This window comes from Schistocerca nitens, chromosome 8 (genome assembly GCF_023898315.1).
Source record: "Schistocerca nitens isolate TAMUIC-IGC-003100 chromosome 8, iqSchNite1.1, whole genome shotgun sequence".
NCBI classification, from domain to species: Eukaryota; Metazoa; Arthropoda; class Insecta; order Orthoptera; family Acrididae; genus Schistocerca; species Schistocerca nitens.
In genome coordinates, this window is record NC_064621.1 from 100,711,943 (window position 1) to 100,728,931 (window position 16,989).

At 36.8% G+C, this 16,989-nt stretch overlaps 1 protein-coding gene across 1 annotated transcript in view; it reads left to right on the forward strand.

Annotated features, from left to right (window-relative positions):
* LOC126198663 (modular serine protease-like) overlaps positions 1 to 16,989 on the forward strand; it is a 247,358-nt gene that overhangs the window by 216,533 nt on the left and 13,836 nt on the right. Inside the window, exons 9-10 of the mRNA XM_049935142.1 lie at positions 1,724 to 1,830; positions 8,506 to 8,682. Of these exons, the coding sequence (XP_049791099.1) occupies positions 1,724 to 1,830; positions 8,506 to 8,682 (284 nt within the window). The remainder of the gene's footprint in view (positions 1 to 1,723; positions 1,831 to 8,505; positions 8,683 to 16,989) is intronic.

Here is a 16,989-nt window from a genome sequence, read left to right on the forward strand (position 1 = left end):
GCATGTTCAAAGTGAACCTCCACTATTGCTTGCAGTGGGGATGCATGCCGGCTGTGATGGTTTCATTACGGTTTCATTGCTGGGAACTGTTATAGTATGTCCAGCGCAACACATGGGATTTGTCTGCTGGTTGTAGTGGTCAGGGTGGTTAAGTAACAGTGACCTTTTATAACTTCCCTAGCATACGAAGAAAACTTGCCATAGCTTGAACTTCTGCTAAGGAGATTTTATGGATAAAACTTAATTCCTCAGCCATTCTCCTTCTATGATGCTGAGTGCATGATCTGTTTGTGGGGGAAATGTACACTGCTGCAGTCAGCGCATATAATATAAGGGGCCTTACAGGATTGTGAATGTCACATTAAAACATCTGAATTGCTTTTTGCATACCTGATACGTCCAAATTGTGTGCAATTAAAATTCTGCTTTACAGTGGGGATACTCAGCAACACCTGAATAACAACTTGAATTGGTAATACTTGGGAATAAAATGTCAGCAAGTGTGTATGATCGTCAATTCAATGAGTTTGGTAATCTTCTTGGTACATTATTTGTTGATAGTAACAGATGCAGTTAACTGAATAACAGGCTTTTTCCAGTGTTTTGTATGATTCCTTAACACTATACAAGAGAATATAGGCATCTAATTCTTTTTCTGAGTTCACTAACATGTTAGCACTCACAGCTGATTTCAATGCTGTCTGAATTCCAGTCATCAGTTATATGAGTTCACAAACATTAACAATATTTTATATAAATGATGACAATGAGCCATAAAGTAGTTTCCTGGTAATCATAGGGTAAATTTTTCATGAGTTCTTGTCCTTCAGTTGCACAAATACATTAAATATCTCTATGTCCATGTGCATCTGAAACACACTCTTGCTGTATCAACACTGGCTATTGGATTAGGCACATTGGTCACCAGTTGCAAGACTTTTGCCTAATTCTTGTGATGGAAATTTTTGCAGAGTTTCTGCTGATGACTTCTGCTGTGGTGTATGCAGGTTTGCAGATGGCTAGAGCTCCTCCTCAAAATTTCATCATTGTATGTGGATACCACCAAAGAACACTAATGTAATGATGTACTATAACTGAATATTGATGCATGAGTTACATAGTACTAATTATTGAGGCAAGAGCACACTCTAAACAAATGATTCACTCTCATAAATGCCTCACACAAAGTTAATACGCATATCAGAAAAATCAGAGCAGCAAACTTGTGTGGTGAATTCTGTGAATATAGGTTCTCCTTCCACTTTTTTGTTCTTCTGTAATGGTTGTGAGAATACTTCTCTTTAGTTTTTCAATGTAAATATTTGTTGCACAGTATCAGTTTCACTGCAACTGCCATCCAAGTAGCACCATAACACAAGTGTGATACCAGACAAATGTATGTGACCTCTGATACGATAGTAAGTGTTATGTTGTCTTTGAGAGAATTACTGACTTGGTCAGAACACTGTGCTAAACAGTGTCACATTGAATCTAAAATTAATCCTCACTTGTTGTTACTACTACAACTACTACTACTTCTAATAATAATAACAAAAGGTAATAGACAATAGGTTTTTGATATTAGGATATACCAGAAAAATATATGTTATAACTAAATACATTTATTTGTAGATTTTGTCTTGTATCTGCGTTGTGGAGAGTGGTACATCAATTCTGTTGTTTCTTTTATTTATTTATTTATTTATTTATTTATTTTTTACAGCTGCTCACTGTTTTGTAAAATCAAAAGATCCTAAAGATTACATGATTGGAGCTGGCAAATACCACAGAGGATGGGATGTAAAGGATGAAACAGAGCAACGATTTGAAGTAAGTAAAAGTTTATTACTCATAGATCTTTAATTAACAAAACATATTTTTAGCAGAAAGTTATGATAGGTGACACACAGTTCTTACTTTAAATAATGCTGATTGGCATTTGTTTCTGAGAATAATGCATATGTTTTACCCCCGTGAACATGTATAAGGGAGATTCAGATAGAAGAGGTCACTGGATTCCACTAGAAACGTAATCACATTGATCTGTAGAATTTTCTTTTCTGTGAAACAATGTCAGCTACTGTGAAAATGATGTAGCTGAAGCATAAGTTAAATGTTTTTGTGACACAAGTATTTAGTTGCTATACATAAGCTCTCCAAACAAAATATTGTTCACTCCTGTAAGAGAGCACACTCATTGCTTTAATAATAATAATAATAATAATAATAATAATAATAATAATAATTTTATTGTCATTCGGCCATTACAGCAATAGACAACGTCATATACATACTAAAATACAATTAATAGTTTGAAAGAAACAACAGGTTTCTTGTTAACATTATAGTATTATATTACAGTTGATAAATTCTCTTGTGTCATAGAATGGGTGGAGGACTAGCCAGTCATGATTTGTTTGTTTGAATAATTGTTCAGGTAATTCTTGAACAGATTGAGGAAGATTGTTAAATAATTTGTACCCCATGATTTCGTAGCTGTTGAGTGACTTTGACAATCTGTGGTAAGGAATATAGAGGCACCTATTCCTTCTTGTATTGTGGCTGTGTACATTTTCTGTGGTTTTTGTTTCTGGTAATTTCTTCTTCGTATAAATTAGAACATAGTATATGTACAAGTTTATAACAGTCATGATTTTCTGTTCACAGAACAATGGTTTACAGTGTGCCTTACATGCAGAACCAGTAATTATCCTAATAGCTTTTTTTTGCAGTATTAATATGTCATGTACACAGCTAGAGTTCCCCCACAAAATAATTCCATATGTTATTATACTTCGAAAGAATGAAAAATAGGATGTTCTAACGTATTTTTCAGGAACACAATCCATAAGTCGCCTTAACAGGTAAATAACTCTTGACAATTTACCACTAATATATTGTACATGTTGACCCCAAGATAATTTATCATCAATGTATACCCCCAAAAATTTGACTTAACTTGGATCATCTAACAGAAGCTTGTCTCTAAGACTACAGACCATCTGCTGTGTTTTGTTTTCATTCAGCAGGAATCCATTTGCCTTGAACCAATAGGATGCTTGGTCAATTGTCTTTGCTGCACAAGTTTTAAAGCTATTGAAATCCTCACTAGCATGAAGAAATGTTGTATCATCTGCATACAACACAGTGGTGGACTTGATAAATGACGGAAGATCATTTATCATTATCAGGAACAAAAAGGGGCCCAGCACAGATCCCTGTGGAACACCTACCTTGACTTGCTCTATACTCGACATTTCTCTCCCTACACAAACAACTTGCTTACGATTCTGAAGATACGATTTTATTAATTTAAGGCTGTTATGTCTAATGCCATAGAATTCCAGTTTTTCTAGGAGTGGCTTATGCTTTACACATTCAAAAGCTTTGCTTGGATCACAAAATGTGAGTTGAGCATAGCCCTTATCCTCAAACACTTGATGTAAGTATTTGACTACAAAGTCTATAGCATCCACAGTAGACAACTTTTTCCTAAAACCATACTGAGATTCACTAATTATTCCTAATTTTTCAAAATAGATAGCTGTTGGTAAATTACACATTCCAGTATTTTAGAAAAAGCTGGGACTATGGAGATTGGTCTGTAACTGGAAGGTGAGTCCGTATCTCCCTTTTTATATATTGGAATTACCCTAGCCACTTTGAGTTCTTCGGGAAAATATCCTTCAGATATGCATTTATTTATACAGAATGTTAAGGGGTACACAATATAGTCTATTACTTTCTTTAGTAAATTACAGGATATGTCATATATATCTACACTGTCTGAAGATTTCATCCATTTTACAATGCTTAGGACATGACTAGGTGAGACCTCGGAGAACATAAACGTACCTGTGTCTGTTGGTGTTCTGCAAACATTTTTAGAAAGTAACTCTGATGAACTGATATCAGGTTTGATTATAGTATTTCCTACATTTTCAACAGATTTAATAAAGAAATCATTGAATTTTTGGGGACTTATATTAATTTTTTTGCTTCTTACATCTTTAGCAACACCATTTATTAATTTCCATGCAGCTTTGCACTTATTTGTGGAATTATCAATGGTATTGAAATTATGTGCTTTTTTGGCTTCCACGATGGCTTTTTTATACTCATTCCTGCATTTTATATAGGCTAATCTGGCATGTTCTGTTTTCTGATTGCTACATATATTGTGCAACACCATAACTTGGTTTTTCATATTTGATAATTGTTTAGTGAACCATGAATTTTGTCTGTTTGTAGCCCTGTTTGTAAAGCCTTTGTCAGTTAATTTGCATTTCTTTATGGGGATGTTGTCATTAAACTGTGTCAGAAATGTTTTAAAAAATCTCTCAAATAATAGTTTCCCTGACAAATCAGCACTAAGACTATAACTTGTGTCACCATGACATTGGTTGAACCAGTCTCTCTCAGCAAGGGACTTACAGAGCTGAACAATTTTGTCATCTGTGACAGGCCTGGTGATTATAACTTTTGGGACAGGCTTAGGAATATTACTATTATCAATACAGAACCTACTTGTATAGTTTAAAGATACACAGTCATGATCTGAAAATGGAAACGCTGTAACAGCACAGATTCTTCTGTAGTTTTAAAGTTGACAAAAATATTGTCAAGACATGCTTTATCTCTTGTGGGCCTGTTATTGATTGAGTGCAAATTGCACTGTCTTAGAAGGTTTTTCAACTCAGTCACAGTACGTTTATGTGTTGTTATATCAAAATCTGCATTCAGATCTCCACCAATTACTATGTCATAATGCAACCATCTGGTCCCTCTTAGTACATATAACAGCATGTCCAATTTTTCTAGAAATACATTGATGATACCCTTAGGTGACCTGTAAAGGGATACTATTACTAAGTTAAGACTGTCCATAACTATACCAATGGCTTCAAAGTTCTGTTCCTCACATAAATAATCTAGGTCCAACTTAACAATGGAGCATCTGAATGACTGATTAATATATATTACCACACCACCTCTTATATGCAGTTTTCTACAGTAACTATTTGCTACATCATAGTTATCAAGTTTGACAACTGGAAGTACACTCTCAGTAACCCAATGTTCACTCAGACAGAAAATATCAAATTTGTTATCTAGTCCAAAACTGTTTACAATAAATTCTTTATCTATTAGTCCTTGAACATTCAGATAGCAAATTTTAAGATCATAATTGTTGTTTATTTTAGATTGAACATTTTGGTGAGGTGTTATGAAATTCGTTACACTACTTATCTCGTGGGCTTCTTCATCTTGCTGCCTTCCACTAAAAAATCATTTAAACGGACAGGAGGTGCTGTTTTCCGTCTACCCATAACACTTGATGCTGCTTCTCCTGCTGCAATTCTCATTTCTCCTTTTAGAGGCACTATAGTTACTGTTGCTGGTGAAACTTCTGCTGTTGATGCTACTGTTACTTCCTTTTCCACTGCTGCTACTGATAATGCCACTGGTGACTGTGACGCTTTACATGTTTGCACAGTTGTAATTTTTTCATCGTAGGGTGTATCTGCAGATGTTTCTTCCTCATATGCTGTTGGTGCACTTTTCTTTTCTGTTGTCATTGGCAGAAAACCTGTTGCAGGTAGTGCTATTTTTACATAGGCACCCACTCCTGCTGTCTTTATCACCTGGAGAATTTCTTTGGCCAGCACTTTCTTGCCTAGGTTGTTTCTGTGCAGTCCATGTCTAGTAAAATGCTCTCTTACTGAACTCGTTGCTTCAATGAAAGTTGTGTGCACAAAACCGCTACAAATCTTCCTGAATTTCCGATTTGTCGCGATGATTTCTTTGTTTACACACGAGTCTTCCGTTAAGTCGTGTCTGTAGGGAATGTTTACAACAAATACCTTCGCCTGTGAAATTTTTCCTAGCGATTCTTTCAGTGTTCTTACAGCAAGGCTGCTTTCATTTTTATAGACATTGTTTCCCCCTCCGATTATGACACAGTTGACGTTGCTTTTCACGGAACTTTCACAGTTTTTCAGCACTTCTCGTAGAGGAGCACCAGGTTTCGAAATTCCAATCACTTTATATTCGGACTGCATATCAGACAAGATTGTAGCCAGTCCCTTGCCATGACTCGTCGATAATATGTATATTTCTTCCTTCTTCTTCTCTGTTTCCTTTTTTGTCTCGTGTTCAGTTTTATTACAAGTTGCTCTCACACGATTTTTTCATTTAATAGTATTTGATGGTAACGTGTTTCTGCTGGCACTTTTTTGTTCAACAGATCTTTCTGAGCAGTTACCTGTTACAGTGAGATTTTTTGTCCATGATTCTGAGCTGTCTGCACTCTACATGGTGCAAAACTGGTACAAAGTAGTCATGTGACCTTCACTACTGTCATAAGTCATGGCAGTGAAGTGGTGTGTATGTGCCAGTCATTTGTATGGATCAATATGGAGACATGACCGAAAGGCAGAAAGGCACTATTGTACCTAGACTTGGACCCATTCATTTGTGTTACCCTGAGTGTAAACCAGGGTTTGTATTGTACCATTCTCAGTGATCAAGTCTTGCCCTTTCTTCTACATCTTCATGATGAATATGTTGTAGTCTGTTCTATCTTCCAAAATAACAGCCATGGTAACAAGGCTGCTCACACATGTTCCGTTTCTGGTGAATACTTAGCCACCTGACTGCACACTGACTAGCCCACTGAATTGGCTGATGATAATCCCATAGATGGTGTTTGGAACTACTTGGAATTGTGGGTGAAATGTAGGTCTCCACAATTTTTAGCTCTGCATCATCTAAACATCTAGGAGATTTTGATTGGTGTGTTCATAGAAGTGTAAATGTTCATTATGTTGCCAACTGTATTTTATTTGAAAGGACATCACTAAGTGCATGACAATGGCCATGGAAGCTAAAATCAGGTTTGAAACTTTAAAATGTGATTTACACATATAATAAAGGAAAGGCAACCACTTACCTGTAGAGGATTGGTGTGTGGTGCACAGGAACATGTAACAGAAAACAGTTAAAACTAGCTTTTGCACTCTTCCTCTTTTTCTGGTACAGGTACACACATTTACACACCAACCACACAGACCAAGGCTACACATTTGAAAGATAATTTTAACAGTTTTCTATTATATGTTTCTGTGAATCCACACACCAATCATCTATAAGTAAGTGGTTGCCCTTTCCCTTATTTTGCACAATTTTCTGTCCATGAATTTCCATTTTTGATAAATACAACATACATATTTTATGTTTACTGTGCATAAATATTAAGAGCAGCATTAGTATCCATAAATATAGAACTACTATTGCTTTCAGAGAATGCTAAATTTTGCAAAGTAGCAGTAGAGAGACTGAACTGTTGAACTGCTGCACAAATGTAAAACTTGCTCCAGGTAAATAGGCTCCGATACCATCTCATAAAAAGTCTAAAAAAATTCAGTCCAAATTAATACTAATTGTAAAACCTAATTTATTCTGCTAGGTCATAAGAAGCAGTATGATAATGTTTGTTGAAATGTTACGTATGTGATCTTTAATAAATTTCATACACACTGTTCTGAAAGTATAAAAAATGGACTTAATGTAAACCAACATATAAATCAAGTATTTATTAAATACCTGAGATTGTGCTGCACTTCACACAGATCTCAAATTTTGGAATATATGTCCATATTTTACATCAGTTAAATTAGAAACTTGCTGTAGAATGACAACTACAAATAAATGTTCATATACAGCAACATTCTTGTTACAATCTATTTTTAACTTTTTTATGTGTAAGTAATATGTGCTTGATTATAAGACAAAATTGCTGGAAAAAAGAGACACACTACCTAGCATTTGGAAATATTTCCAGTAGAAGAGAGGGATATTTTTGGGCATATGAAAATTGAGGGGAAGGCCATTCAGATCCCCAGAAGAGAGGTAGTCACCTGTGGTGAGGATGAGGGTAAATGAAGCTGAAGGAGGAGGTGTTGGAGAGAGCAGGTCAGAGATGGTGGATATGTAATCCCTGTACCAGCTTCAGTCCAGAAACAATAAGGGAAAAATAAAAAGTAAAGGTAGATTAGGGGCCAGAAAGATATGATTCTTTTTCTTAACAGTTATTTGTAGTATTCCTTCTCTTACCCACTAATGTATCTTTACTTCACACTTTTTCCTTACCATCTCTGAAATGAAGTTGGCACAGTGATTATCTATCCATCATCTCTGACCTACTCTCTCCAACACCTCCTCTTTAACCTTCGTCCAACATTGTCCTCTCTAAAGGTGGCTTCCTCTCATTCTGAGGTCTGAATGGCCTACCCTTCCTGTTTCAAGTTCCAAAACATATCGCTCTCTCCTACCTGATGAAGGAACTATTAGTTCTGAAAGATAGGTAGTGCCACTTTTTACCATTATATAGGTCTATGAGCTGTACTGAATTTTTCATATCATTGAAAGTAAGTACTGTCTAGCATTATTTTCTTGAATGAATCTTCATTGGACGCATTTAGTTAATATACAATCAATTTTCAGGTAGAATCAATTGAGGTAATAGATACATATGAAGCAGCTACACGAAATTATGCAGATGACATTGCTATAATAGTTTTGAAAATTGAAATAACGATCTCTGATTTTGTGAGACCAGTTTGTGTAGATCTGGAAAGTAAATACGACAGGGAACAGCTGTCTTCTGGAAATAGTGGCTCTGTGAGTATATGTCATTATCATTTCCAATCATTCTCTTGCACATAGTTTATTTCCTGTCCTTGAGTTTGTATGGAAATATTTTTTATATTACTATTACACTTGGAATTTTATGATTACTCAGCTTCAAAATACAAGTATCTACAGGCATGCAAAGAATTTCATTTTACATATATACATATGGCATACTCTTTCCTAGAAATTAGTCAGTTGTTCTGTCTTGTTAATGTACTCAACATTATTTAATTTTGTTTTTTTGTTTTTGTGCTGTCGTTTGCATATGTTTTACCTTCATTTATGTATGCTGACTTTCGTAATTTAACAATGACTCTGAAAGTTAATTTCTTTAAAGTGGTCCTCTTATATCTGATTATTTGAGGTAGAAGAGAAGATGGGCTTACAAATAACTGGAAAAAAAAAATGATGTGCAACAGAAGTAACGTGCACAAAATAAAATAAGGAAAAAAGTGACATGGATAATTATGTAGATTCTGAAGTTTATAAATCAATTTTTCTTCCTCAGAAGAAATAGAAATTAACAAATAGGAAATAAGGGTGAAATTTATGGGTAATGTTAGAATTGAAAATTTGCTACAAACCCTGAATTTGGATACATTAGATGTGAGGGAAATTTTGAGAATGACAGCAAAACATGTTACTTCCTATAACATTTGTGCACGTTTTGTCTGATGCTGGATGGCCAGTTTGTGATGTAAAAGCTGTAATCAATAATGGCCTGTATGTCTGCAAGACCTAGTCCAGGTGTCCTTCTCACACAGGATGTGAAAAAGTTCAGACATGGACAAGTAGCTAGTTGAGTTTTATGACATTCCAAATGGAATATTGCATTCCACAGCATTCTGTACTGTGAAGAACAGAATAAGCAAGTCAGATTTTGTTTCGTGGACTGTGGCCGGTATGATGCAATATTGTGTTCTGTGTCACAAGCAGAGCTTCAGAGACGCCACACTGGATTTAGTAATTTTTAGTTGATACCCATATTTGGTGGGTTTCATATTATAACTTACATGTTACAAATATATGCTGTTTCAAAGCACCAGCACATTGAAGATCTCTTGCAAACACATTGTTGTTTTCTGTGATTTGTTGCAATAAAATGACAGGAAATGTCATATTGGTTAAGGAATTTTGGTACTTGTTTTTCTTTTTTGTGTAACACTCTGTGCATTGTGAGAATGTCATTTTAGGGCACCAGCACACTGAAGATTTCTCAAGAGTCATTCTTACTGTGATTTGTTACAGTTAAATGGCAGTTAAGGAGAGATTGGCAGTTAAAGCCTTCAAGACATTGCAACATCAACATCATAACAGTGTAAATTATAGATTGTCCATATGTTTGGATTAAAGAAGACCAGAGGTGTTAAAGGAGCAGAAGCACTGATTTGTCAATTGACACATGCAAAAGAAAGAAAACTTGGCAGCTTTTGGTGTCTGTGCCACCTGTGAAAGCATTGATGTTATATATTAACTCTGCTGTAAACACTGCACAGCTTTTTACGTTGGTACAACTACTAACCAGACATCCACCAGGATGAAAGGTGGTGGCACAACTTGCAGCTGAGCACAACATGTTCTATTTCAGTGGCTGCTTAACAACCTGAGCTATCTGGATCCTGCCCTCCACCACCAGCTTCTCTGAATCATGCAGATGGGAGTTATCCTTACAACACTTTCCCCACTCCTGTAATTGTCCTGACCTGTCTCAAGCCATCCACTGCCCTGCACCCTCCACCCAACAGTTTCCCCTTCTTCTGTCATGTCATTCCATGTTTGCTGCTTCCTATCTGGCCACTATAATCATGCCAACCCATCCATATGCCTGGCACCACTTCCTCCTGCACTCCTACAAGTGCAGAATCAGAACTACACACAGACAAGGTACATAATACTGAGAAGATGAAAGCATGTACTGCAAAAGACTGTACCCCATGACAGGATTGCAAAATGATTGAAGATCCAGGCAAACTTGAAACAGTTACCGGTACAAGGAATGTTGTAGGCATGTCTGTTGAAGATCTGATGGACATTGATTGTATTGAGCCAATGAGAATGGCTACAATGGAAAATGCTATGATAACGCATTCAGATGCTCAGGATAATGCATGAGAAAGGAAATTACAATGTACATGCAGTTCTAGCAGTGTCTCAAGGAAGCAGGAGGAGTAAACAAACACCAAAGTTGCCAACAATTATTTGGCCATGCAAAGCAGGGAAACAGTGAAGGAGCAAAACTTGGACAAACAAAGGAAAGACCACAGTCACTGGTTACATTGGATGGACAACACAGAATAAAAGATTGATTACACGCATATATCTGAGTTTTGTCCTTTCAGCAATTAACGTGAACATAATCAAATTGACAATAAACTTCCAACAATATGATTGTGCCATGGACACCAATATTATTCTAATACAATAAATTACTACCATTAAACTAGTAGATATGTCAGAATATGAGGCAGTACTGAATTTCAGCAGAAAAGCTGTTGCAGCTGTTACTAGTACCGAATCATGTTGCAGCACTGTAAATAACTTCTTAGGCATCCATCTCATTAATATTTATGCACCTTGGTACAAATACCAAGCAAAAATGTAAAGAGGTTTTTGCTACAGAAATGTTCATGTTGTTGTTGTTGTTGTTGTTGTCTTCAGTCCTAAGACTGGTTTGATGCAGCTCTCCACACTACTCTTTCCTGTACAAACCACTTCATTTCCAAATAATTACTGCAACCTACATCCTTCTGAATCTGCTTACTATATTCATCTCTTGGTCTCCCTCTACAACTTTTATGCCCCCCAAATTTCCCACCAATACTAAATTCATGATCCCTTGATGTCTTGGAATGCGTCCTATCAATCGATCCCTTCTTTTGGTCAAGTTGTGCCACAAATTCCTTGTCTCCCCTGTTCCATTCAGTACCACCTCATTGTTACATGATTTATTTATTTATATCAATATAATAGAGGGAAACATTCCACGTGGGAAAAATATATCTAAAAACAAAGATGATGTGACTTACCGAATGAAAGCGCTGGCAGGTCGATAGACACACAAACAAACACAAACACACACACAAAGTTCAAGCTTTCACAACAAACTGTTGCCTCATCAGGAAAGAGGGGAAGGAGAGGGAAATACGAAAGGATGTGGGTTTTAAGGGAGAGGGTAAGGAGTCATTCCAATCCCGGGAGCGGAAAGACTTACCTTAGGGGGGAAAAAGGACAGGTATACACTCGTGCGCGCGCACACACACACATATCCATCCACACATATACAGATACAAGCAGACATCTGCTTGTGTCTGTATATGTGTGGATGGATATGTGTGTGTGCGAGTGTATACCTGTCCTTTTTTCCCCCTAAGGTAAGTCTTCCCGCTCCCGGGATTGGAATGACTCCTTACCCTCTCCCTTAAAACCCACATCCTTTCGTATTTCCCTCCCCTTCCCCTCCTTCCCCTCTTTCCTGATGAGGCAACAGTTTGTTGTGAAAGCTTGAATTTTGTGTGTGTGTTTGTGTTTGTTTGTGTGTCTATCGACCTGCCAGCGCTTTCGTTCGGTAAGTAACATCATCTTTGTTTTCAGATTTATTTATTTATTTACACGTCAAGTTCTGTAGGACCAAATTGAGGAGCAAATCTCAAAGGTCAAGCAACACGTCAATACATGAACAACATAAAAGTAACAACAGATAAAAACAAAATGTTTAGAACCTGAAAGCCATAAGTGTAAGTAAATGCAATCAATAATACAACAAAAATCAGCTTAATTTTTCGAGGAACTCCACGACAGAATAGAAGGAGTGCCCTATGAGAAAACGCTTCATTTTCGATTTGAAAGTGCATGGATTACTGCTAATTCTAGTGGTAGCTTATTGAAAATGGATGCAGCAGTATTCTGCAGCCCTTTCTGCATGAGAGTTAAGGAAGTCCCTCCAAATGCAGGTGTGATTTCTGCCGAGTATTAACTGAGTGAAAGCTACTTATTCTTGGGAACAAGCTAATATTGTTAACAAGAAATGACAGTAAGGAATATGTATATTAAGAGGCCAATGTCATAGACTCGTGAACAGGGGTCGACAAGAGGTTCTTGAACTTACACCACTTATTGCCCAAACCACCTGTTTCTGAGCCAAAAATATCCTTTTAGAATGGGAAGAGTTACCCCAAAATATAATACCATATGACATAAGTGAATGAAAATAAGCAAAGTCGACTAATTTTCGTGTCGAACAATCACTCACTTCAGATACTATTCGAATAGTAAAAATGGCAGCATTTAGTCTTTGAACAATATCCTGAATGTTGCCTTTCCACGACAGTTTACTATCTATCTGAACTCCTAGAAATTTGGACTGTTCAGTTTCACTAATCATAAGCCCTTTCTGTGAGATTAAAATGTCAGGTTTTGTTGAATTGTATGTTAGAAACTGTAAAAACTGGTTCTTCCTGTGATTTAGCATTAGTTTATTTTCTACAAAGCCATGAACTTACGTCATGGACTGCAGTATTTGAAACCGACCCAATGTTGCACACAACATCCTTTATTACCAAGCTAGTGTCATCAGCAAACAGAAATATTTTAGAGTTACCCATAATGCTAGAGGGCATATCATTTATATAAATAAGGAACATGAGTGGCCCCAACATTGATCCCTGGGGCACCCCCAATTGACCGTACCCCACTCAGACCCCGTATCACAGCCATTCTCAAAACTGTGAATAATGATCTTTTTCTGTCTGTTAATAAAGTGAGAGGAGAACCAATTGTGAGCTACTCCCCGTATTCTGTAATGGTCGAACTCATGGGTCAATATTTTGTGATCAACACAATCAAACGTCTTAGTTAAATCAAAAAATATGCCTAGCATTCAAAACCTTTAGTTTAACCAATCCAGTACCTCACAGAAAAAGAGAATATAGCATTTTCAGTTGTTAAATAACTTCTAAAGCAGAACTGTGCATTTGATAGCAAATTGTGTGATATAAAATGATCAATTATCCTTACATACACAGCCTATTCAATAACTTTAGCAAACACTGATATAGGTCTAAAATTGTCTACATTATCACTTTCTCTGTTTTTAAAAAGCTGCTTTACTACTGAGTTCTTTAATTGTTTAGGAAACTGACCATCCCTAAAGGAAAAATTACAAATATGACTCAATATGGGGCTAACATACGGAGCACAGTACTTTGATATTCTTCTAGGCACACCTTTCACAACTGACCACATGGTTTTAATTTTATCCTGTGAATTAGCTATTAGCATACCACATACTCTTTGCCTTCCTAATAACATTTTTAAGCGTCTTACAGTACTGTTTCTAATGGGCTACTGTAACTTGATTGTGTCTACTTCTAACATTTTCATATAATTCCCACCTTGTTCTACATATCCCTATCCCACTAGTCAGCCACCCAGGCTGCCTTTTACTGCTAGTACCCCATTTAGAATGTTCTAATGGAAAGCAAGTCTCAAAGAGCATGAGAAATGTGGTATGGAAAGCATTATATTTGTCATCTATGTTATTGGCACTATAAACATCCTGCCACTCTTGTTCCTTGATGAGATTTAGAAAACTATCTACTGCTGTTGGATTAACTTCCCTATGTAGTTTGTAATTATATGTGACATATGTTTGAGTACAAAAGCCTTTTAGTGTTAAAATTTGTGCATCATGGTCTGAAAGGCCGTTCACCCTTTTACTAACAGAATGCCCATCTAGTAATGAAGAATGAACAAAAATATTGTCTACGGCTGTGCTACTGTTCCCCTGCACCCTATTTGGAAAAAAATATAGTCTGCATCAGATCATATGAATTTAGATCTACCAACACCCTTTTTCTTGCACCATAACATACAAAATTTATATTGAAGTCGCCACATATAACTAATTTCTGGTACTTCATATAAAGTGAATCGAGAACCCTCTTTAGCTTGAGCAGAAATGCTCTGAACTTAGAGTTAGGGGACCTATAAACAACAATCAGCAGTTTAGTTTCACTAAATTCAACTGCCCCTGCACAACATTCAAAAATCTGTTCAGTCCAGTGCCGAGACAAGTCTATGGACTCGAATGGAATACTATTTTTTATGTACATAGCATTCCCTCACCCCACAAGGAACTCCTTGAAAGTCAGCAAGCTAATCTGTATCCTGGTAAAGGAAGCATCTGAATTGTCAAATTATTTAAGTGGTGCTCTGGTATACTGATAATTTCAGAGTCAACATCTATAAGCAGTTCATTAACCTTATCTCTAATACCGCTTAGATTTTGATGAAATATGCTAATTCCTTCTCTACTTGGAAACATGATGTCCTCTGAAGGTGAGACCTTAGTTAAAGGAACTTACTTTAAGCAGGTATACCTATTGACTGACTTCAATCTAAAATAGATGCAGCTCTAACACCAACTACTACAGGAATTTTTCCATGAGTGACCCAATCACCACCCACTACACTGTCACCTAGAAGCTTGGAGTGAAACCCAATCTACTGATAGACTCAACTGGCACCACTGAACTGACCCATGGCCTCTGCCATCAGTGCCTTCTCCAGCCCCGTGTAACGCACCTAACAGCAGCATTAATATGAGGCCAATCTTGACGCTGAAACAGTTGCACAAAATGCATGTTAGGGCCACCAGTTTGAGTATCTATCTTTACCAAGTCACCACCTACATCATATTCCCCATCCCTATGAAGACTGTTCCCTGTTCTACCCCCTATCACTACCTGATCCCCTTCGTAAAATTCCTACAGAACTCCCCTATGCTGTCAGTCACCTGAGCTAATCCTTCACTAGGCTTCGCAATGCTGGTGACCCGGTACTCACTCCCCGTACATCCTGCAACTGCTGGCCCACACCTCCACCGTGCGAACTACCTAGCAGCAGAACCATCTTCTTTCTGTTAGACTTTGCAACTAACCTAGGCCTCCTAATTGCTGAGGACTGCTGCATGTTCCCTACATTTACAGATACAGGAGGCTCCTCTCCACGCAGCTCTGACAGTTGGTCAGATCTACTGTATATATGCACAGTATAACTATCTGAATATCTCGTCCTCCTAGCAGCCTTCTTCCCAACTGCCAGTTCCCATTCCCCATTCCCCAGCACCCTTCACCCTCCTCAACCTATCCAGTTCCTCCTTTGCATGTTGTAACTGCACCTGAAGGACACAGATCGTATGCTCCTGCTCCTCTGTCAACTTATTTCTACAACAGATTCTGCATTCCCAGTAGAGGATCTCATTATAATGTCCACTGGCTTCCCCCTACATCCCCCCCCCCCCAATGAAAATAGTTTGAATAAATCCCTCACCATAACCCAGTACTCCTAAACCTATGACAGAGCCTACACTTCTCACTCAGGGTAAAATTTTACAGTTACTGAAAAAAATATATGTCTACATTACCTAAGTTCAATTACACTAGTAGAACTATTTATAGAACTAACAGTGGCAGTTAGTTACTTCTCTCTCTACTAAGAAAGCAACTACGTGTATTAATACTACTATACTGCAACTAATACCAATGCCAATAAAACTTCACAAAATTATTAGCTAAAACTAAAAATTCAAGTGGCCACTGGAATGCTCAATGAAGTTAAAACACTGAATGAAAATTCTACTGAAATATTTCACTAGAAACAATAAGAAATGTCAACTGAAAACTAAAGCATGAAATTTACTAAATGACTTCTATGCACAGAAAACTCTAAAAAAAAAAAAAAAAAAAAAAAAAAAAAAAAAAAAAAAAAACACAGTGAGTGAATGTTTGCAAAAGTTTATTAAGTTGTTATTTCACCACAAACAGCATGGAACACCACTGAAAACTATTAAATTTAATAACTGTGTAATAGTGCACAAATAACTTTGTCAGTACTTAGCTTTGTAACCGCTACAGCTGCAACTGCACGCTACAAAATGTCAACACACTAATCGATCCATCCAATCTTCAACATTCTTTTGTAGCATCACATTTTGAAAATTTCTATTCTCTATTTGTGTAAACTGTTCACTTACCATGTTTCACTTCCATACATGACTACACTCCAGTCAAATACTTTCAGAAAGTCTTCCTAATGCTTAACTCTACATTTGATGTTAACAAATTTCTCTTCTTCAGAAATGTTTTCTTGCCATTGCCAGTCTACATTTTACATCCTCTATAGTTTTTTGCTGTCCAAATAGCAAAACTCATCTATTACTTTAAGTGCCTCATTTCCTAATCTAATTCCATTAGCTTCACCTGGTTTAATTTGACTACATTCCATTATCCTTGTTTT